Genomic DNA, 25,410 nt, shown 5'->3' with positions numbered 1-25,410 from the left:
GGTACTCAGTGAAGGTGCATGATGGAGAGTTCCACAGAAGTCCAAAAGCCAGGTACCGGTAGCTTTTGGAAAATGGGGAGAGCAGCCTTGCTGAGCGAACCACCCCTTTATTTACAAAGCAGCTCTGGATCCCATGGCCCTACCTTCCAGTCAAAGGGTCCAGTTAAAGGGGCTGAGGATTGTAGGTACTAAAAAAATACTTCTTACTTGATTAAGATAGTAATTATATTTTGGCCCCTTTGTAGAAAACTGTCTTTAGCTGATCTGCAGTAAAACAACTAATTGCTAAATAGTAAGAATGTATGGCTTTATGTCTTATTGTATTTCTAACTCTGTTTTATCTTAGCATTTGTTTACTTTAGAAAAAGAAAGGAATTAACACTGTAGCTAGTAGTGTATTTCTGTCCAGGCTTTGATATTTATTAACTGTAAAGATAAATTAGTCATTTAGCATCAACCTCAGTTTCCTCATCTCCAAAACTGATACAATAATACTTTATCTTTCCATTCTTTTATGATGGCTAACTCTAGTAGAAATTAGTTTACTCTTCTTAAAACGTACATATGCATACATGCAGCCTTTTTATTGACTTGTGTATCTTTGAATGGATATTAATCTTTCTTTCTGATGGTTTGATTGCTGTAAACAAATTCACATGATTTGGAATCCCCCCCCCCCCGCCACCACCACCATTTTTGTTCCATTTGATTAGACTCAGTTTTTATTATTTCACTTATTTTAGCTGGAGTGACCGCAGAATCCATTCAGACTGCGACTGCCAGTCCAGATGCCTTGGGGACTGAAACTAAAGTGCAAGAAGAAGAACATGATCTTGTCGATGATGACATCACAGCAGGTATTTGTGACAGTGATACAATTTTTATCAAGATATATGCAATTCTTTTTAAAAAATCATCTGGTTATAGTTCAAAATGAGAGGAATTATAATTTTGTAAGTAAGAGCTTCTCTTATCTAATGATGCACACAAAGAGAAAGGGAGAATACAAGATGAGTTAATCAGGTAATTAGGTATTTAGCACTGGCAGTTTAGGACCTAACAAGTGTAGACTAAGGATGGAATAAGCAATTTCTTTTAAAATCTAACAAGTTAGACAAGTTTAACATATGGTCAGTTCAAGTTCCGTAAAAATGTCATTATAAACACAAGTAAAATCATGTTCCATAATTATCTGGATTAACGATGAGGCAACTTCTGGCTCTCAAATGTTATGAGTGTGTGCGTGCGCATGTGCACGTCCACACATGTATCTCCCTTTGACATAGAAACCTTAAGATACCTTTGTTGAGATAGCGTTCTGGTAAATTTCTAGTGCACGTTTCAGAAGAAGGCTATATTTATGAGCGCAGAAGCGTTATAAAGATATTGTGCTGATGCATTTTCAGAGTGGTTGATATTAAATAGGAAAAATAAGTGATCTCGTTTTATTTGGGAGTAAATGGATTTTCTCAGTGTTTCACCCTTGCGTCTCCTCTGCCTTCTGCATCCTTCCCGCCGCTTGCCAGTCACCTTCTTCTTACTTTGCTGTTCATTTTCTAGGCCTTAGGTGTGTCATGGAAATCATCTTAGGCCATTTCCTAGAAACTGTGAGATAGGTAAAGGCTACAGGAAGACTTCAGACAGTAATGAAACTGTGTGAATTTGGGATTCCTCAGGGTGAGGGAGAATGGAAGCGCCCCTTCTCCTTCTTCAGTAAGTGCAGCAGAATTGGCTCGGGCCCAGTGGAGGACAGCGCAGACAGTGAGGCTGTGATTGGCTGGTAGAGAGCTGCGAAGGCTTTAGCTTTCTAAAGGCCAGTGCGATGGTTCGATACTCTGAGAGAGTGACGTAGAGGATGACGTCGGCGCCGGGAGGCTGCAGGTGGAAAAGCCAACGAGAAGTTACAGTGTGAGTCGCTGCTGCTGCTGCCGCTGCTGCTGCTGTTCAGTCTTCCCGGCCACGTCTGGTTCTTCACGAGCCCATTTAGGGTTTTGGTTTTTTTAGTAAAGATGCCGGAATGGTTTGTCATAGCCTTCTCCAGCTCACTTTACAGATGAGGAATGGAGGCAAACAGGGTTAAGTGACTTACCCAAGGTCACATAGCTGATAGGTGTCTGAGATCCGATTTGAACTCAGAAAAATGAGTTCCTAATAACTCCAGGCCCAGCACTCTATCCACTGTACCACCTGTCTACCTGTAATAGTGTAGGTACCATGTTGGAAAGACATACACACATATATAATATGTACTGGAGGGAAAAGATGTGGGACTTGATGCATGCCTTTCACCTCACTTCACTGTAATTGTAAAAGGTTACTTTGGGTGAAGATCCATTGTTCCTATAGGATTTAAGTATTGAGTAGCCAAAAAAAAAAAATAGAAGACTGGGTAAAGAGAAAAACCATTGTGGAACTATATTCCACTTTCTGAAATGGATTGTGATGCCAATGTGTGGCCCAACTTCAAGTCTAATTGAGAAAGCCTTTTGGATAGTAGTATTTATTTTTTCTTTATTATTGCCTCTGATATTATATCATGTAGTTTGAAAAGTTTCATCATTATTCCTTAATGTCAAATAACAAGATACTATTCACATTGCTTAATATTTTTTCCACCATCAGAGAAGTAGTTTGCTTTAATTCGTCTCTAGGCAGGGCATATGTGGAGGTTATCTGATAGTGGTTGCATGAACAGCAGTAGTGTGATGAATTGAATTGATGTGATTATAGGTAAAGAAGGCAGCAGAAATACTTTAGGGATACTTTCACAAGACTGTATAACTATGTAAAACTAGGAAACTACATCAAATAACTTTATGTGGTGTGATGCATTTGGGGAAGTTTCTTTGTTTGGAATGATGGTGTCATTTTGAAACCATCAGGCAAAATAGCTGCAGCACAAATAGCAGTATGCTCTATGCACAGCAGCGTTATTGGCGAACCAAAGTCCAATCTGCAATTGCTTAATAGAGAAATGACTAATGGCTAGTGTTGATTGTGCTATTCTCCAGCAAAATCTTTGAACGCTTAAAGCAATAGAGTTACATGATATAAACATTCTATTTGGTATGGAAAGATTTATAAATGTTTTGATAAAAACTTAAAAAAATTATTTCTAATAATATAAGCAAGATTCTTTGATGTTAAACAGTCTTATAAAACAATTATTAGTTTTGTAGCAGTAATTTTAAAATGAAATATGTAGCTTGGAATTATGTACACATTAAAATTTAAGACAGTCAACGAGTATTTATTAAGTGCTTACTTGTATGCTGGGTATTGTAGTGACATCAGGCACACAGAGAAAGGCAAAAAACAGTCACTGGCTTCAAATAGCTTCAAAATAAATGGAGATTATTGTCATTTTTAAGATTTAGAAATATATTTATGAATTGGGCGAGTTGAAATTATATATGAAAGTAAAATTGTGATCTACGTACTTCACTGTGTCAGTAACTATATGTATACACAAATGTATACACATTTGTATATACATATACAAATATAATCATTAGTTAATGTCAAAATGTAACCTGTTGAAGTCATCTGTTCTTATTATAATCCATTATTATCTTACCTCCTAACAGCCTTTATCACCTGAGTGGATTTAAAATTTTTCCATTGGGAATAGAGTTGAAGCAGCCTAATGATTTCCCTTGACAATTGCAAACCTAAAATCTAGTTCATTACAGAGCTTTAATGCTTGACCCACATACAGCAAATGTGGACTTAGTTGCCTAACTTGGGATGGTTTTATTTTTAGCCATATTTACAAGTTTTGCAAATAAAAGTGAGGATAGTTTGTGGGTTGTGACGACTATAAATTTTTTGCTTCTTACATTAACTTTAAAATGTTTAGATATTATAATCATTTGGTGAAAAACAGTTTAATTCCAAATTAAATAGAAACTTTCAGAAATTCTAACAATTAATTTAGCAATTTGTATTTGTGGAATTTGATTAAGTGGTTACTAAGTAAAATTAATCTCCTTTTAAAATTTTCTTTACAGTTCTTATATGACTTTCTCTATGGTACTATCAATATTTTTGCATGTCTTAATTCCTCTACTTCCTTGCTCCTTAACCTAATAGATAAATGTTTTATGAAAGTAATATTTCACTTCATAAAACAGGGTTAATTAAAAAGATGTTTGGGTCAGAGTAGAGCTATTTATTTTGATTTGAGTTTTTAAAAAAAATTAGTACCAAAACATAAGTAAATCAACACATAAAAGTTTGGGTATATACTTTATTAGTGCTATGTGGTAGTATTAGCCTATACCAACACATTTTAAATTTTAATAATAACAAAGCCAAGAATATAAAAAGGAGTCTATTTTGTGAAAGCTAATTCATTTGAAAATATACATCATGTAAGTCCTTAAGAAAATAAATCAGATATACATTAAAGATATGTCGTTCGGTTTTCTTTGATTGATTTGTTCTTTTCATGCCAGTTTACATGAGGGGTACTAGAGTCCAAAAAATTTAAATAACTAAAAGAGACTCCTTAATATATTGTCAAAGCAACTCACATGCTATAGTCTACAGGTGGCTCAGGTTGCCTTGAGATTGTGTGATGTGATTGAGTTGTGTATAGATTTTTGTGAGTGTTTGAAAGAAAACCATATTTCTTTTTATTGACTGGAAGCTTATATAAATTACATTATGAAAAATATAGTGGGCACAATGTGAGGAAATTATATGAGACATAATAATCTTATTTTGGGGCCTGCTGTGTTGTTTTGCACTGAAACTTTAAGGGAAAATGGGCAATGATAGCTCATTATTCCCCTTTTGGGGAAAATGTATCCTATTGTCTCATGTGTCACACAAGAATGGATCTATGAATTTTTCTTTATAAAGTATATGAGTAGTAATTTTGTCATAGTGGTTTTGTCCATTTTGTTATATGGTTACAAAATCCTAACCTGAAATGGTTTTTTAGGATACTCTACCCTATTATTTTAGTTTCTTCATTGTAATTTGGCATTTTAATTTTAGTTTTGTCAAGTTATTTAATTTGTAAATGCAGTTACTTTTTTGTACACTATATTAAACTCAGAATAGCCATTTAAAAGAAAAAAAATACCCCCCCCCTTTTTTTTTAAACAATAAGTGAGGGGCGGCTAGGTGGCACAGCGAATAAAGTATCAGCCCTGGATTCAGGAGGACCTGAGTTCAAATGTGGCTTCAGACACTTAACACAAAAACTAGTCGTGTGACCTTGGGCAAGTCACTTACCCCCAATTGCCCTCCAAAAAGCAAAAAAAAAAAAAGTGAGTATTTGAAATGTAAATGTTACCTACTGAAATGTTATGTAGGATAAAGAGAATCTGAGCTTTAAACCTTTCCTTACTAAATGATTGCCTTATGAAGGTAGAGACACATGGATAATGCTGTATAAATGTAGTCTAAGATCAATTGGATCCAATTAAATTTATTTGAAATGAATAGTCTTAACTGAAGAGAACAGCTGGAAAACTGGAGGAAGTAAAAATTGAGTCTTGATTGAGACAGTTTAAATCCTCACCTTGTCATTTAAAAAATATGGTACAGCTTTTTTTCTGTATGTCCCTTTTTAAAGCTAATATCTATTGATAGGCTCAACAAAGTAATGCCAATGTGCATTGGGCAACTTAAGGTTTACCAAACACTTTTATTTAGTTATATTTAAGAAAAAATGATCACTTTCACACCAATACTTTTAGGAATTAAGATAGTGTACTTGGTATAGATAGAAAACGTTAAATGTTCACACAAAATACAAAGAAGCAAAATGTTCCTATTTTAGGAAAACATTTTTTGGTGATAACGTAGCGATACTTGACACGCTTTTTCTCTTAATGGAATTACCTCAGGTATTGTCATCCTTTTAAAATAAAAATGTGTTCTTACAAGTAAATAGCCTTTGCAGCAACAGTAACAATAGAATTCTTTCTATTTCCTTGTGTTTGCTATTCAGCTACTCTTTTTGTTTATGTGAGCTTTTACTTTTGCATGTGTCCTTTTTATTTAATTTTTAATGTCATTTAAAATTTTATTAAAAATCCACATGGAATAATACTGAAGATTATGTAGCTTCATGAATTTAGCATTAAGTTCTTAGCAGATTGTACTGGAAGTTAGTAAATTATCATTTGTAGCAAAAATAGAAACAAGTGCACAATGAGGGAGGAATTGGGTACAAATGATTACATACAATTTATACTGTTTATTGCAGTGCTTGGAAAAAAATAAGTCTAACAAATTTACGTCTAATGTATATTTTGGTACCTCAACATTCTCAAATTTGTAAAGTTTTTTTAAAAATTGATTTGCATATGTAATACAATCCCAGCAGTGTTGGATTTAAGGGTCTGTCTAACAAAATCTATCATTTTATTGATGAGGAACCTGAAGTTGAGAGGAATTACATGATTATGTGATCTTATAATCAAAACAATACTATAAACGTTCTTGGTCTTATTTAACTCAGCTTTAATTTATTTTTTTTGAAGGTATTGGGAATCTGGGCCAAGTCCTCCCTTGGTCAGGCTGGAAATTCAGTGATTACTCCCAGCTCATTTCCTATACTGATTGACTCAAAGGTTTTGACCTTCTATGTTTTGCTGACCTGGGTCATTTGAATCCTCCTTAGGCAGGTTGGTGACTTTCTGTCCCAGGGGCCTCACCTTGGGGGCCACATTGTGGTGCTAGACTTTTATATAGCTTTCTAATCAGCACCGACCTTCCTGCATCCCAGAACTTCTGAGCTCAGAGAGATCTATCCATATCAGCTTTTTGGGGTACAGATATCTGCTACCATGCCCAGAAGCTTTGATTTATTAAAAAAATTAATTTGGGAAAGTTTTATTATACTAGATCACAAAATGAATTGAGCATTACCTTTATTTTAGATATATATACACACACATACATACATACACTTAACTTAAATTCATGAAAAGCAAGGGTGATATGGCATGATCACTTTAACTAGGAAACAGGAAGTCTGGGTTTGGACCTCAGCCCTGCCACTTTCTTTGTTGTGTGTCCTTGGTAAGTTATTTGACCTCACTCAGTTTCCTCATCTGTAAAAATGCAGTTTAAAATGCTAAGTGTAATGTACTTGAGAGCTATTTTTACTTGCTAATTATTTTAATTTATACTATAACTTCTGCAAAACAATTTTTTTTTCTTGGTCAGATTGTATGGTTGCTCTGTAATACACAATTTTATAGGATTATAGTCCCAAGAAAAATCTTCAAATATAAATATTTTTCCACTTCTAACAAATATTTCATGTTTATGTTTCATACATGCTTAAAATTTTTGAATGACTGTCTATATTTTAAAAATAAGTGATGGCAGAATAAAATTTAAACTTTTTTTCATATGCTGAATGTCAATATCTCTGGAATATTATGATATAGCTGAAGGACTTTTAGACTGAAACTAACTATTGATTTGCACGCATTACATTTTTCTGAAGGCTCAACTCATGAAACGTTTATATATTCCTTCTGACTAAAAGATATGGGATTTTTACCCTTTACTAAAGTACAAGTCATATCTGAAGGAAAAAAAATTGGGTCTTCTATATATAGAAAGAAGTAATGCTTTTGTAACAGCAGCATTCACAAAAAGTATCCTATATCTATTGAACTGTAGTTCACTTTCAAGAACAAATGCATTCACATATTTGCAACTCCTGAATGACTAAATATTTTTATTTTTTTACTTTGTTTTAACTAGCTATTGGAAAATTACTGCTGAATTCATGTGCCTTTTAATCTACAACTCTAAATTGGCTTCTTTATTTTTGTGTTTAAAGGGTGTTAGCTATTGAAAAAAATGCAGCGTTATACCATGTTGACACCATTGGATTATTATAGATTAGCAAAGTTTTAGACTTATTTCTCATGTGGTTTTTATGAGAAGAGAAATTAAGAGAGGTAAACTAATGTGACTTTTGTTGTTTTGCAAATAAAATATTCCATTTCAGATAATTCATCTTGCTATGTATATTTTTTCTTTTGGATAAGAAAAGATCAGCTAAATAACACTATCTATTTATACTATTCAGATTTTAACACATTTTAATGCAACATAATATAGTTGAATGTTGATTATTGAGGTTGAATGTTGGTACTTACTACATTTATTGTACATGAAGTCATATGATTGGGTTGTGATGTGCATTGGAGTCAATGAAATCAGATGTATTTTAGTAAAGGAAAAGAAAACAAATTTCTAATTACATTCTCTCTGGAAGCCAATTTTACAACTGAATATTAAATATTTCTTCAAAATGATGAATTTCTATTTTTCTGTTTTCCATTTTTTTCCCCATCAAACTTTTAAAAGTTCTTTCAGCACATCACCAATTTCATAAAATGTTAATATTTAATCTTTTAAAATTACCTCTAGGCCTAGCAAGCACTTTAGTCTAAGTCTAAGAGAGCATATCAATTAGCATTTCATTACATATTATACTAAATTGTAATATTTGTATATATGTATATACACACACATACACAGTAAAAAATGTTTTGCTGTTCCATGAGTATGCTTATAGGTGACTTAGACCTTATCTGCCATGATACTACTATTATCTTCATTCTCCAATATTAGTATACATGGTATTTGGTCCCCCTACAACCTGTAGGACAGGAACTCTGACGCAGCCACCTGGTGGTGGTCACTGTGCCTCAGCTGCTTCTCCCTTCTGGGGGCAGAGGCTGGACCACACTCCCGGACTTCCTGTTCCCAAAGTCTACTCCGACCTCTTACTTTGCCTTTGGCATTTATGGCTTGATAATTCTGGAAACCGCCACAACTTCTGGTGATCTACTCTCCTGATGTCCTTCTAGCTGCAGCTGATCGGGCCACCCTGAGGCTAAAACCATGGACTCACACAGGGCTGGGCTAGGCTCCCAGCACGCTGAGATGAACCCTTCCTGTTTGTCTGCCAGGCTTTCTTCAGCCGGAGATTTGTTTCTCTCTGTCACTTTGTAGTATCTGTAGCCCTAAAGTTTGTTTAGAGTCATTTTTTATAGGTATTTGAGGTGGTTATAGGAGGAGCACAGGGAATTTTCCCTACTTCTATGCTGCCATCTTGGCTCTGCCCCTCCTGATGTAAACTTTTTCAAAGTTGCTTTTCTCTATGACTTTATTATCATTATGTAAATTATTCTGTTAGTTCTGTTCATTTCCCTTTGATTCAGATCATAGAGTTCTTCCTAGTTTATCCTGAAACTACTCATTTAATCATTTTTTATGACATAATATTCTATAATATTCATTTGCCACGTGTTTTTATCTTTTCCCCAATAGGTAAATATCCTCTTGGTTTCTATTTTTTGGCTACTACAAAAATTGCTGCTACAAAATTTTTGTGTACAGGGATCTTTTTCTTTGTTCTTTGATCTCTTCGATATACAGGCTCCCCATAGGATCACAGTTCAATGCCTTGGTCACAGTTAAGTAATGCATTGCTTTACAGAATGACTAGACCAGTTCACAGCTTCACTAACAGTTATTGTGCTTGTTTTTCCGCAGCCCCTTCAACTCTTGTAATCTTCCTCTTTTGTCATCTTTGCCAATCTGATGCACAGAGTTGTTTTAATTTGCATTTCTCTAATTACTAGTGATGTGGAGATATTAAAAGATATGATTCTTTATAGCTTAGATTGCTTCCTTTAAAAATTACCTCTCCATAACTTTTCACCATTTATCAATTGGGGAGTGGCTCTGTGTCTTATAATTTGAACGAGTTTATATCTTAGATAGGATATCTTTTATCAGAGAAACTCACTGCAAAGATTTTCCCCCAATTGCATTGAATTTTTTTATGAAAAAAATCTTTTCAATTTCATATAACAAAATAATCCATTTCATTTTTTATGATCTCTATCATTTGTTTAGTCATGAACTCTTTCTCTATCTATTAATCTGACAGGTAATTCCTTGTTCTTCTAGTTTGCTTATATCACCTTTTATTTCTAAGTCATGTATCCATTTAGAGTTTATCTTACAATGTGGCATAAGGCATTGATCTGTACCAGATTTCTGTTTGACATTTTCTCTGGTACTTTTTGTGAAATAGTGAATTCTTACTCCAGTAACTTAGATCTTTTTTTTTAATACTCTGCTACTGTATTTGCTTGATTAAATACCTAAATCTGTTCCATTGATCAACCTCTTTATTTCTTTAGTGAAGTGCCAAATAATTTTTAATAATTACTTCTTTGTAGCATATTTTGAAATCTAATAATTAAATATCTCCTTCCTTTCTACTTTTTTTTTCATTATTACCCATGGTATTTTTGACTTTTTTTTTCAAATGAATTTCATTGTTATTTTTCTAGCTCTATAAAATTATCTTTTGGTGGTTTGACTGGTAAGTCAATGAATAAATAATATTGTCATTTTCTTTATATTGACTCTACTTCCCTATGAATATTATTATTTCTCTGTTTAGGCCTACTTTTGCAGAGTATTTTATAATTTGATTTGCATACTTTTGCATGTATCTTTGTAGATACAATCCTAAATATTTCATATCTTCACTATTTATTTTGAATGGAACTTTTCTTTTTAATTCTTTATTCTGGGCTTTGTTGTTACTATATAGGAATGCTGATGATTTATGCAAATTTATCTTATATCCTGAAACTTTGCTGTATTTCTTAATCATTTCAATAAACGCTTTTTGTTGGCTCTAGGGTTTCCTAAGTAAATCATCATCTATCATCTATCAGCAAAAAGTAACAATTTTTCCACTTTGCTTGTTTTATTCCCGCAACTTCCCATCCTTATGTTATTGCTATGAAATGTCCCATTCGTAGGACTAATAAATAGTATTGATGATATTAGACATGTTTATTGGAAAGGCCTGATGTTATTGGAAAGACCTCTACCTTTTCTCCACTATATGTAATGTTTGTTCTTCCACCATTTCATTTTACAGATAAGGAAACTGAGACCCACTGAAAGGTATAAATATTCACTTTAAAGATACATATCACTAAATCTGCCATCTAACTTAAACATCCTAAAATTTATTTTTGGACTAAAATTCATACTTATTTTTAATGTTTAATTTGAAATTGAATTAAAAGTTAACATGTATTTTCAGGTGTAGCAAATTGGTAAGTTGCTTTTATGCACATCAAAAGGACACAGGAAATATAAAATGATAATAAAATGAGAAGTTTTTCCTCTTTTACCTGTTAAAGTAAGTGATTTGATCAAGAGTGTGCTTAGTTTGAAATAGAGAAAACCATAGGGTCTTTTAAAAATTTCCTGCACTCTTTTAAAAACAAAAATAGAGTTTTTTTAGGAGGGAAGAGGTACTACCAATAGAGCTACTTTAAAGGTATAAATAAAAGGATGTAATTAAAAACAAAACTAAAATATGGAATTAAGTTAAGAATTTAATAAAGAGAAATGTAAAAGACAGACTCTTAAACTTCAAATACGAAAGTCTATTGGTACCTCCTATCAAAGCACATATTTGTTCTGTTAAGAGCAATTTAACTGCAAGTGAAATGATAGGTACTTTCAATGGTAATCCTGCTTTTTAACTGTTAGAATTTATTTTACTTGGCAGGCAAGCATCTTATGTAGTTAGAGTAATTGTTTACCATTATTGCTAATGCTTGGAATATTGCTACCTAAAATATTTGTTATTAATTTGATTAGTAAACCTTTTCCTTTAAGTAGTGCAAAGGTGAGCTTCTGCTTATCCTTGGTTCAAATAATCACAGATGACAAATGCTCAGACTATGAATTAGTGATATTTTATTGATATCCTAAGCTTTTCAGCTTTGGCCTATGATCCCCATTTTTATTCCTTTTGAAGTGAGTCTTTGAATTAATTCTGACCAAGGTGGAAAAGAACTGTTTGATGAGCGGAATCTTGAGAGAAAGTTGCCACCTTAGCTTGATGTCCATAATAGTGTAGAAAGTGAATTTTGGACATTTTTAGAAATGAATCTTAGACTTTACCAAAATTGATTTTAAAACTTGGATGAAAAATTGGTCCTATGGATAGACTCTAAAGTCTTAGACTCAGGATGTATGGGGAAAGTTCCATATTGAGTTTTCTTATGAGTTCATATTTTCTAAGAATATGTGCAAAAAAGGAGGGGATGAATGACTATAGATCAAATACAAAAATTGGCATGGCCTGATAATAAGAGTATGAGGCCAAAATGAATTGATGCTAGTAAAAATGCAAAGACAAAAATGTTTTTGTTTTTAATAACATAGTTTAAATTAACGAAGTTGCTCTGTTACAAGTTGGGTAGTATGTTTCATCGTGAGTCCTCTGGAATTATTTTGATTAGAGTTTTCCCATCCTGTCTTGTCCCCTTTAAAAAAAAAAAAGGGTGGTAAGAGAGAAGGAATGTGAGGATCAGTACTTTAAATTTGATGCAGTCTTCTTCTGACCCCTTTCTACTCTTTACTTTCCCTACTCAGAGCTATGTACTGCATGTTCTCATACTTTTCCCCCCCTTTTAAGTCCCTCTTGATTAGAGTTTGTTTTGTTTCAGGGGCAAATCTATCTATTAATTTCTCTTCCTCCTTCTCTCCTGTTTTCCTGTTTAGTGAAGTGTATTTCAGCTTTCAACTGTGTGTGTTTATTCTTTTCTTTTTTGACCAGTTCAAATGAAAATGAAGTTCAAGTGTCACCAGCTCCCCTCATCTTTTCCTTTTTGTATAGGCTTCTATCTGTGCATCCAAATTATGCAAGTTAATTTTATTCTCCTTTCCCCCCCCTCCCCTTAGTATATTCCTTTTCCTTTCTGTGTCCTTTCTTCTCTTAAGATTTTCAAAGCATTAAAAAAATTCCCAATGTCTCTTTTATATTAGATTCTCTCTTTGACCCCTGATGATAGTGTTCTGAGAGAACTTGTGTCATCTCCCTATATCAGACTTTAAAGAATTAATCTTTGTTTTGCTCCTGTTGACCTTTTTTATGTTTTTTCTTGCCTCTTTTGTTTGTTTTTTTACAATTTCAATGCAGCACTGCTCTTTTCATGGAGAATGCTGGGAAGTCCTGTGTTTCATTAAAGCTCATCTTCTTTTTCTGTCTATAGGGTTATATTCAGTTTTTTTTTTCTGGGTAAGTTGGTTGTAAGCCTGTGTCTTTTGCCTTCTGGAATATTGTATTTCAAGCATTCTGCTCCATTATGGTGATGTTTGCTAAGTCTTCTATGATCTTAACTTCTGTTCCCTTGCATTTAAATTCTTTCTTTCTGACTTCTTGGATTATTTTTTCTTTGACCCAGAAATGCTGAATTTTATATATAATATTCCTGGGTATTTTCATTTGGGGGTTTCTTTCACAAGGTTATAATGGATTCTTAATGTTTTTACTTTGCACTTACATCTTAGAAACCTGGTCAATTTTTTTTTAAATTAAGGATTTCTTGAAATAAGATGTTAAGGTTTTTTTTTTTCTTTCTCATGACTTTCAAGTATTACAGTGATTCTTAAAATTATTCATCCTTAATCTGTTTTCCAGGTCACTTGTTTTAGATATGAAATACCTTATGCTTTCTTCTTTTTTTGTCAGTGCTTTGACTTTGTTTTACTATTTCTTATTGTCTCACATAGTCATTAACTTCTCTTTTGTCCATTCTAATTTTCATGGAGTCTGTCATAAGATAACATTTTATACTTCTTGTTCCAAGCTATTAATTTAGTTTCCTCATCTTTCTTCAATAGCTCCCATTTCTTTTCATTTTTCCTTGAGTACTCTCATTTTTCCCCTAAGCATTCCCATTCCCTCCCCCCCATTTCTGCTAGTACTTTTATTTCATTTATAAAATCTTTTTCTGACTTAAAAAAGCACACTTCTTACTTAATCTCTTCTAGGAATTCTAGTTGAATTTCTGTGTATTTTTTTGTAGGTGTGGCTTTGATTACAGATGTCATTACAGATTCATTCTTTTCTTCTTGGTTTGTTTCTTTAGCATTCTTGTTTCTGTGATAGTGTTTTGGTAAATGGAAGGTAGTGTTGGTGATGAGGTCATGAGTCTTCAGTAGTAAACAACTATTACTATGGCTATTTCTGACTCCATTCCTCCAAAGGACTCCCTGTCATGTTTGGTAGTCTGTACCTACTCTTACATTAAAGTTATCCAGAATTATAAGCTTGTCCCTTTTCAGCACATTGATGACAAAGGTCTCCAGTTCTTCATAAAAATTTTCTTATACTTCATCAGGGTTTGTCATGGTAGGAGTATACACACTCTTTTGATGGTGGTGGGTCACTTTGCTGCAAGTGGCAATCACATTGTCATGAGTCTGTTGTTCACTCCTTTTGTTAGGCATACAAGCTTGTTGAGTAGATTAGTTTGGATTGCAAAACCTAAGCCAGCTTCATGACACTCCCTTGCCATGCAGCCAGAAAAACCATGTATCTAGTACCAGACACTGAGGTCCTTTCTTGAGCTGAACTGCCAAGCATTCAAACTCTGCTGCAGAGAGCGCAGCTCCAGTGGGCTGGCCACATTGTTCAAAAAACATATGTTTGCCTAAAAGACTATTTTACGGACATCTCATGCATGGCAGGTGCTTTCAGAAAAAGCAATACAAGGAAGTCCTCAAGGTCTCCCTGAAGAACTTTGCAGTTGACTGTGTGACATGGGAGACACTAGCACAGGATGGCCCAGCTGTACCAAAGAAGGTGCTGTTCTGTCAGCAGAGCAGAACTGCAGTAGCTCAAAAGAAATATTAGATGTACCGATTGAGAGACGTCTCCACCCTCAACGTTCATGTGACCGGCTGGTGATAGAGCCTTCTGGGCTCTTATTGTTCAAGTCGACCACAGTCAGACATGCCGTAGTCGGTCCTCTTTGAGAGTGAAGGGCAGCAGCCGCTAATTGTGATAGCTCTTCCATGTGTTTCTTTTTTTTTCAATTCCTCATTCTGACTTTGTTTCAAGACCAAATTCTGTGTTCTTCGTGAGGGAAAGTCTGAGATGTATTTGGTCCTATCTTATGTCCTCTTGGATCCTCTTTTTGAGGCTATTGAGTGTTATATCCCAGATTATTAGGTACATTTCAGTCTGGGGACCTGTACGCTATCAGTGTACCAAAAGCGGTTTCATCCAGGCCAAAGTGAGACTTGCAAGGAAACATTTCAATAAACTATAGTTAAATTAAGAGGTGATAAAAGGTAGGGAGAAAAATGATATTACACATAGCTGTTACTTTGTATTAAGATGACCAGATTTTGTTACATGATGCAGAAACAGAATCTTTGGTGTTAGAAAGAACAGTTTTCCATTCTTAACTCCTCTCCAATGTAAGAATCACTTATATAACATCCCTGACGAATGGTTATCCAACATGAGTTTAAACACTTCCCAGTGATGGGGGACTCACTACCTTTATGGGAAGTCTAATTAAAATATTTATTCCTTATATTGAGCTTAAATCTGTTTCCCTTTAATTATACCCCTTGAATGTAGTTCTGCCTTCTGTAACTGAATAAGTCTTATCTTTAATCTCCATTAGGCTCCTTCACGTATTTGAAAAATACTTAGGCCATCTGTCTTTCTTTCAAATACATCTGCAACGATTAACTTAAAAAATGTGATTATAATTACAAAAGGTAACATCAGAACTAACAGGGCAGCTAATTGGAAACAATCTATAATCTCATACAATAGGCATCTTACTTGTCTGTTGTGTTGAGTATCTAAAGGAAAATTTAACGGGTTTTTCTTGCTCTGTCTTTCCTTTTGGACTTAGGGTCTTTGCAGTAAAAGCAACAGGTGCAACCGTGTATTCCTTTCCTCTCATCTCTGGCCAAGCTAACTACCTAAAATTTGGTGAAGAGTGGAAGTACACAACAAATGAAACCATCTGCTACCCCCAACAAACAAGCCAGTGACCCACTGTTCAGGACAATAAGGGTGCAGAGAGAGTCAAGCCCTGGACAAAGCTCCTGCTGGGTTTCATTTAAGTAGGTTAGACTAAACCTGAGAACCTTACACAGACCCTGTCAACATACATTTTGGTATGTGATTCCCTTAACTCAGCCTGTCATACAGAGATCAAAGAACCTTTTAATTTGTGTTTAATCACTTCTTGAAAAACCATCCACCATATCCAGGAATGGCTATTCTATGGAAAACTACCAGATAAATGGCTATTTTTTTTTTTATCTGAAGCCAGTTTTAGTTCTTTCTGATGCAAAGTAAGAAAACATACATTGTTTCTTGCGTTTCTCATTGCATTTTTATTATAATAGTTATCATCACAGAAGATAATATTAATTACAAAAAAGTTTGGGTTTTTTTCCTTAAGGAAATGAATGCTTTTCTAATTTTTATGTCTTTGAAAGAAATCCGTTAAGTAAAAACTTTCATAAAGATGTTGCCCCCAATTTGTCAAGGGGGAATTTTATTTCACCTCGTAACTTAAACTTATAGTAATTTGTTACCTTTTTAAATGAGGCTATTATGTTTTATTAGCATTTTAATAGGATCATAACATTTTTATTAGTGTATTAATTCTTACTTATGTGAATTCTTACAATTTAACAAAAAATTCCAAAAGTGCTTTGCAGTCAAATATTAGTGCCCAAAGCTGTATTTAAATATGGACATCTGTCATTCAAGCAGATGTCACCTAGTAAATTTGCATAAACAGTTTTGTCCTTTGTCAGAAGTTTATTAGTTAACATCTGTTTGAATGACAGATGTCAGTGCAGTTAGGATGCTATTCAGTTTTGGAGTTAATATTAAAAAAGTCACATGTGTTTCACCTTTAAATTCCAGCTGTCCATAAACTAATGTAATTTGTTTTTGTAAGTGATATTGAAGAACATACTCCTGTATTTAGTTTTGCATGAATATGCCTTGCAAAAGGCAATAAAAAATAACTGTTATGACCACTTTGTAAGCCACTGTGACCAGTCAAAAATGTTTATTGATTAGCAATGGCTGACATTTCAAAATGGCTGTGTAGAAAAATGTTATTGGATTTATTAATGTTTCTCATCAGTTTGTAATCACTAACAAATTTAGGTAAAAATGTCACAAGCTGAATCTATTTAACAATTTTGTGTTATAAAATTTTAAACAAGTTTTATAACCTCTAATTTTGATTAGCTTATTCAAAAATGTCATTTTGCTGCAGCTATATTAAAGTAGTACATTCCATTTGATCCTGAAAGGAAATCTTGAAATTTGTTAGTAAGTGAAAATTGGAAGTGAATAAGAAAAATTCATGTGGAGACGATGAATTTTCAAGATTTCTGTAGAATGGGACAAAAGGAAAACTAGCATATGATTACCGTAGAGTTGAGACCCAAACATCAAAAAGCAGCATATGGCGACAATCAGAGCTGACATTCATCTGTAATTTCAGATCTGTTCATTAGAATTTGACTTTTAGAAAGTAGTGCTGGGTATAGTGATGTATACCTGTAATTATTGTTGCTGGGGAAGTTTAGACTGGTTGATTTCAAGTACAGGAGTTTTGAGCCACCGTAGGACTAAAGGTGATGAGATGTCTGCATGAATTTTAGTGCCAATGTGGTGAGCCCCCTGGAGCAGAGAATCGTTAGACTGCCTAAGAAGGGGTGAACCAGTCCAGGTTGGACAAATAGAGCAAATCAGAGCTCCCATCCTAGTCAGTAATGGGATTGAACTTCCACCCTGGGGACATAGTGAGATCCAGTCTCAAAATAAAGGGGGTGAGAGAACTGAATAAACTTTCATATTACTAGCTCAATAAATCATGCTAACTATTTATTATTGTAAATATAATTTCACATCAATGAAGTCACTATTTTTATAAAAATAATCTTCATGGAACTAATCATCTCTCCATACTATAATAAATTCTGAATCTAAATTCATATTCTTTCATTGATACTCTTTGACTTGTAGCATACAAAGAATGATGAAATTATTTCCTTTTGCTGGTGCAGCCCTTAATCTCTCCTGGGAATTGGGTATAGTGTGGCTGACCATTAATCTTTCTGTCTTTTCAGTGTCTACTTCTTATTTTCTTTTTAGAATGAAGGACCTAACCAAGCTTCCTGTTGTAGTTCCCCATGTATCTTTCTAAGTATGGCAGATTTGTTTCCTAAATTTGACTCACAAATCTCAGAAACTTGAATTTTTGCTATTGGCAGAACTAAAAAATTGCTTTGAACTTGAATGTCACATTTTTGAATGAATAAAATGGGTGAAGAGATAATGCCTGGGGTTTTCGCAATTTTTGGAAATTTTTATGCCTAAACGTTTTGTTTCTTTTTTCTATTTAAATTTATCTTCTACCTATCATTATGGCCAGCATTATAAAAGCTAAAATCATTCCCATTTAATGTAAAACACAGCTTAATGATTTAAGCACTGATATTAAGAGAATGTAACAAATTAGACTAATATTTATGAAATCTGAAAAAGTAAGGCACAGATGAGCTCTGACTTAAAGTTAGATAGTTCTAACTAAAACATGTAGGTAATTTTTATGCTTAGTTGAAATTTTCAATTGATTTTCTCTTATTTGTGACTTTTTAAAGAATTAGATTATGTTCATGTTTTATAGAAACTTAACTCAAGTGTTTAAAACGTCAACTTTCCTAAATTATTTTTCATTATACAAAATTATTTTTTTTCTATTACAAAAGAAACATGCTTGACTTTATTACCTAGTTAAAACTTATTTTCTTTCATTTTATTCTCTATGTGCTTTGAATTTCTTATTCCATTGATGTGGATACTCCCTCCAGTAATGAAGATTTCATCTTATCTATTCACTTTTATCCCATGTTCTCTTGTGAATATTCTCTAGGGGATCTACCCAGTATTCTATGAGGTCTTCTTTCCCATAGATCTCAACCTTGACGGTGTGTGGGTACCAAAGCAGTATATGAGTAATCCATTGCTTATCCTTGTTCATGTTAAATGATAAACCCACTTCCTTGTCCAATCACACATTTCTTTGATAATATGTTTAATACTTAAAAGCTTTTGCCATTCTAAATTGGAAATATGTGGCAGCCTATATATGATACCATATTGTAACTACCATTGCCCTTCAAGTGACATATGATATTTATTTTTTGGAGACTGTGGTATGTGATACTTGGCAGCCATATAGTATGCTTAGAAGAATATTGTTAACAAGAATGGGCCTTAGTCTTTGAGAGAAACTTTAATATGCAATTTTTCAAAAACAATCTTTCCCGTTATCCTTTTTTTGCTTTTGATTCTGGACACAGTCCATTATCTCTCTGCTGTGTCTGTCCCTGGATATATGACTTGATGGACCAGGTCTGTGAGTTGTTCTTCCAGCTACATATCCCAGAGTGGAAAAGCAATGTCACTTATTTTGCATTTCTTGCATGTTGATTTATGCCATACTCTTTAGGATGCTTGTGGGTCTGACATAGGGAGAACAGAATGGTGTCTTAAAGTCTCTTTTCTAATTAACTATTTTATTTGTATTTATTAAAATCATGCTACAAAGGTAACTTTGTTTGACTCTGATACAAATGTCAAGCAAGATAGAGACACAGTCTTGCTGAATGTCCTCGCTATGCAGTTTTCATGGATAGACTATGTAGTGACTTCCTGTTGCTTCCAACAGCAAATGTAAAATACTCTGTTTGGTATTCAAAACCCTTCATAACCAAGCCTCCTCCTGCCTTTCCAGTCTTCTTACACCTTAGTCCTTGACATGTATTCTCCAATCCAGTGACACTGGCCTCTTGGCTGTTCTATGAACAAGAGACTCCATTTCAGCTCTGGCCGTTTTCTCTGGCTAACCCCTATGCCTGAAATGCTTGTCTTTCTCCAGTATGACTGTTGATCTCTCTGACTTCTTTTAAATTTCAACTAAAATCTGCCTTCTACTGGAAGTTTTCCCTACCCTCTCTTAATCCCAGTGCCTCCCTTCTGTTCATTTTTCTTATCTATCCTGTATCTGGCTTGCTTTGTACATATTTGTTTACATGTTGTCCCCTACAGTAGATTATAAGGTTCTTGAGGTCAGGAACAGGGTTTTGTGCCGTTCCCAGCCCTCCCCCCACTTTTATATCCCAGCACCTAGCAGCACTGTGCCAGACACCTAGTAGGTGCTTAACAAATGTGTATTGAATTTGAATGATGTCTTGTGCAAAGATCAAATGAAAGAGCAATTTGCTATAGAGATGAATATTTTTGCTGAAGATATGCTGATTGTGTTGAGCTTCTAAGCTTCCAAAATGGGATCCATTTTATGTTTTAAAAATATTTGTGCTTCATTTCTAGATTATGTATATTTGATATACATATACAATATATATTTTTCATCTTCTAAAATGTATGATTGTCATCAAGTGACAGCTCTTTCCAACTCACATGCATGTATGCATATACATACCTCCTCTCATACCACACAGCTTGTCCTTATTCTCCCATAAATCCACCAGAGGGAAAATCATATGTAAATATATTATTGTTATGTTTTATTTTGCTGACACGTATTGAAATAGAAAATTTTTGTGTTCTTAAAAATAATTTATTTTGTTAAAGTCTGATCTGTTATACCTCTCCTTTGGAATATTGATTGTCCAGTTCTCAGGATGTTAACATGTTGATGAACATTATCTATATCTTTATATTCCTCATTATCTTTTTCCTGTGGCATATCAAGACTATCTTAACTCCCATCAGTAGATTTTTATTTTCTCCCCAAATATATATATGTGTGTGTGTGTGTGTGTGTGTGTATATATGACCCATCCTCTCTAGCCTCTTATTGTATTTATCATTACGATAACGATCATCTGACTTTTACCACATACCTACTTTTTGTTAAGGCATATGTGATACAGTGCTGCCCCCAAAGAATTTAGTTGGAAAAACAAATGTATAAATAAAAACATAAATAACTATCCAAAGTAGCATGTTCTTAGTGCCAAGTAAGTGACATAGTAAATGTTGCAGGGAGTTAAATCCAAACATTGTTATGTTCTCTCTCCTATAACATTGTTTTTCCTCTCTTTCTTAGACCTTTTTTCTATGCTCACATCTCTTTTTTTTCTTCAAGTTATTAACTTAAGGTTAAACACTCAGTTTATGAATCAGTTAGGACAGCTATTGTCATATGATGCCTTGGGAGTAAAGCATTTCAGAAGATCAGCTACTTGGTTTAACTAACATGCAAAACAGTGTTTTTGCTCTGTGCCTTCTTCCAGACTTATATGAAGTTATATGAACTTTCAAGGATTATGGAACGAATGAAAGTATGACAAATCATGCCTTGCATAAGCACAACATGTAATTGTGAGCTTTGATTTATATTTTAAAGAAATCTGTCACCTATATTTTGTGCTTACCTGTAAGCTCTTTTAATGTGCTAAAATGCTTTCATTTGAAGGTTTTTTAGATGTGATTTAAATTATTTATGTCATGTACATTAAACAACTTTCATTTTTTACTTAGTGGATGTACCTAGTCTCACAGAGTTTGGTTTTTAAGGAAAAGGCCTTGGAGATCATTGTCCTTGGTCAGATCTCTCTTTTGCACAGAAGGACAATGACGTATTGGTGTGTGCTATTAGAAAACTATGGTCTTCAAGACCAGGGAGTAACATTCCCTTATTCTTCCTTCCCTTTACTTTTCTCCTTTGAAATTGATGATCCTCTGTAAGGTTGTCAGTTTCTCACCTGCTGCTTGGACAACTGGGGCTCTGCTTTTTAGTAGCGATGCCACTGCCTGTGGAGACCAGAAGGGCAGTTCATCAGTTTCAAGGAAGGAAGTTCCCTTGTCCTTTTTAGCGCCTTTAAGAGTGAAACTGACGAACTCCCTCGCCTTCCCTCCCCAGCCTTTTCCTTTGGCACCGATAACGTTTCAGAAGGCTTGCCATATATATTTGATGTGACCTCATCTTTTCCCCCAAAAGTACTAGAATTTTTTTTTTTCTAAGCAACATAGGAATACTTTTTTTCCCTGTGATGTTAGTTTTGTTGTTGTTATCGCGGCTGTTCATTTTGAAGATAATGGCTCCTTTTCCAAACAACAAAAGGAAAGATAAGGAGAATGAGGCTTAGAAAAGACGGCAAAGCAAGATGAAGTATCATTCATTTCATATATAATTTAGAAGATATCATTAAGGTCCTTAACCTTTTCAATTAACCATTTTAAGTTAGAAAGTTCAAGGTATGGGAAGTAGCAGCTGCAGCTTTGCCTGCAGCCACAGGCAAAACTTAGAAGAGTTCAGATAACTCAACTGAAGGCTGGAGTTTCCATGGAAACGAATGTCATATCAGCAAAAACAGAACTGTGTATGTAAGTAGGACTTAAAGTCATCATTTCAGTTAGTGTTGATTTTTAAGACCCAATTTTTCCTGTTATATTTGCTTTCCTTTTTTAGAGACATAATGATTCAGAGGCGGGATAAATTGATCTGAGGAGTTCCAGTGTGTGCAGTTATACTGGATTCCTGCAGAGTGGGATTTTTGCCAACCAATGGAGTTTCTATTGTAATAATGTCTATTTTAAGTATACATATATGGACAATCAGAAAACCACATGTTCATTAATGAGTCTTAGGTTACACTATATTTACAAGCATGAAGCTTTTTTTTGTGTTTCTAAGAATTAGCTTTTCCTATATTTTAATAGTATGCAGTCTTTAGAAGAAAAACAGGTATGTAGAATTATATCAGAATGTATTTTTTTAATCTCTTTAGTTAATTTACTTTAGTTCTTTTAAAAATTATGAAATGAGGGGCAGCCAGGTGGCTCAGCGAGTAAGAGCACCGGCTCCAGTGTCGGGATGACCTGGATCAAATCCGGGCTCAGACACTCAGCACCACACCCAGAAATAATAACTGGCCGTGTAACCGTGAGCAAGTTACTTAACCCCAGTTACTTAAAAAAAAAATTATGAAATGACCTTTTCAGGCATAAATGTTTCTATGCTGAGTATTTTATGGATAGGACAAGTATATTTCTCGTTGCATCCTGTCCATTTTATACCATTCATATTGATAGTAGACTTGACTTAACTCATTTAAATCACTGGTTAAGACGTAATTTTAATGAATTCTGTACGTATATATGTATGTAGGTACATATATTTGCAACTTCTGGATAAATATAAATTTTATTTTTAGTGTAATTTACTTGTAAAGTTCTTTTATTGTAAATTTAAAAGCCAACAACACAAATAATCAAATAAGCATACCAGGAAAAGAATTTTACACAAAATCCTTTGTATTTAATAAATGTGTTACCAAATGAATTAACAAAAAAAAAACTAACATGCAAAAAAATTGATTTTACTGTTTTCTTCCAAATTTATATTATTTTGCTACCTTGGGATTTATTTTCTTTCCATAAATTTTTTTTAAATAGTTGTAGCCAATTTGTATATAGTTCTGGTTCTGCTGATTTAACTTTGCATCACTTCATGTAGGTCTTTTCATAGTTCCTTTTGTGATTCATTTATTTTTATAGCACCATCTTTTTCTCTTGCATCAGTATGCCATAATTCAGTCAATAGACTTCTTTGGGGAGCATGTAGATTATTTCCCAGTTTTTTTGTTTGTTTGTGCTGGTACAGTTGGTACAACTATGAGTATTTTTGTACAGATAGCTCCTTTTTCCATATTATTATGTTTTGGGGGTTAAAGTCTTAACAGGACTCATTGAATTGAAAGATATGTTAATTTTTTAAAACTCTTATTGCATATTCCTCTATTGCTTTTCAAAACATTTGTACCATTTTACAAATCTTGATAACACCTTACTTGCCTATTTCTTTTAATTCCACCAGCATTGTATTTTATTTTTAAATTTTTTCCTCTCTTTGCCACTTTGTGAGATGTGTATTAAGATTAAAAAGAAATTTTTGTAACTCACTGTTAAGGAGACTGGGTATCTTATTATGTTGCTTAAAAATAATTTGTATTTCCTTCTTTTGTGAATTGTTCCATCACATTAAGATAAATATTGCATCTGGACCCAAACAACGTAGGTTCAAATTTCATTTCTAATGCTTACCCCTTATGTGACTGGTTAAGTTGCTCAGGCTCCCTACCTAAGAGGTTTTCTGTTCTGCACAATGAGGGGATTGGACACTAGATAACCTAAACATTCTCTTTTGGGGTCTGATTTTATGGCTATGATTCCATGGGGAAATGTGTGTTAACATTATAGTCAGTATTTCCTTATAAGTTCTGTATGTGAGAATTTTTATCTGATGTGACTGCAAGTATTTTTGCCCTGTTTTTCTTGTATTTTAATAGTTTTATCATACAGATTTCTTTTATTATGTATTTTGTTGTTGTTCAGTCATTTCAGTCTTGTCTGACTCTTTGTGACCCAATTTGGGGATTTCTTGGTGAAGATGCTAAAGTGGTTTGTCATTTCCTTCTCTAGCTCGTTTTTGAGGTGAGAAAACTGAGGCAACTAGGATTGAGTGACTTGTTCAGGATCACACAGCTATTAAGTGTGTCTGAGACCAGATTTGAACTCAAGTCTTTTTGACTCTAGGCCTGGCACTCTATCCACTTTACTACCTAGCAGCCACTTTCCTTTCTGTACTTTAGACAGTCTTACTTTTTATTTACTTAGTCCTATTCTTTATTCTATTTTTTTTTTTTTGCTTTTTGTAAGGCAGTTGGAGTTAAGTGACTTGCCCAAGGTCACACGGGTAGTTTTTGTGTTCCATGTCGGAGGCTTGATTAGAACTCATGTCCTCCTGACTCCGGGGCTGGCACTCTACTCACTGTGCCATCTAGCTGCCCCAAGGTTATTCTATTTTTTAAAAAAATTTAGATCACTGACCCAGTTAGAGTTTGTTGTGTATTATGGTATGAAGTCAGAGGGAGTGTTGTGTAGTGGATAGAGAGCTGGCAATCATGAAGATCTTGATTCAAGTTCTGTGTCCCAGATTCTGTCATTGTGACCACAGGCAACTCATCATGAAAGGCAACCTTTCAGTCCCCTAGGCAATGCCCTAAGAATATAAAGGAAAGGAAAAGGAAAAACCATTTATTAAGTACTTTTTTTATTCCAGGCACTGTGCTAAGTGCTTTGCAGATATTATCTGATTTTAAGTGATAGGACAGATGACACATGGGGCACATCAGAAAGCCTTAGGTTCACTGATACTCTGCTTGTATTCATTCCCAATGGAATATTTCCTGGCATAATTCTACCTTGTTTTACTTTCCCCATTCTGGTGATACTGAAATCTTATCTGTCAATAACAAAACTCCTCTCTCCCTATCTCTTGTTAGCCATTTCATCATTACTGTACTCCTGTGTGGGATGAAAATCCCCATTTAAAATTTAATCAAGAACATGGAGATGGGGCAGCTAGGTGGCACAGTGAATAGAGCACCTGGCCCTGGAGTCAGGAGGACCTGAATTCTAATCCAGCCTCGGACATGTAACAC

General features: G+C 34.1%; 1 protein-coding gene across 3 annotated transcripts in view; it reads left to right on the top strand.

Moving 5' to 3' along the window:
• LOC138171962 (WD repeat-containing protein 7) overlaps positions 1–25,410 on the top strand; it is a 492,039-nt gene that overhangs the window by 211,067 nt on the left and 255,562 nt on the right. For all 3 annotated transcript variants that reach the window (XM_069101570.1, XM_069101552.1, XM_069101560.1), the window contains one exon: positions 744–857. In XM_069101570.1, coding sequence (XP_068957671.1) covers positions 744–857 — 114 coding nt within the window. The remainder of the gene's footprint in view (positions 1–743; positions 858–25,410) is intronic.

Source organism: Petaurus breviceps, unplaced genomic scaffold, assembly GCF_028583685.1.
Source record: "Petaurus breviceps papuanus isolate PSGF00001 unplaced genomic scaffold, PetGlider_PUasm1.0 128, whole genome shotgun sequence".
Classification (NCBI taxonomy): Eukaryota; Metazoa; Chordata; class Mammalia; order Diprotodontia; family Petauridae; genus Petaurus; species Petaurus breviceps.
Note: the sequence above shows the minus strand (reverse complement) of the source record. Positions and strands in the feature narration are given on the sequence as shown.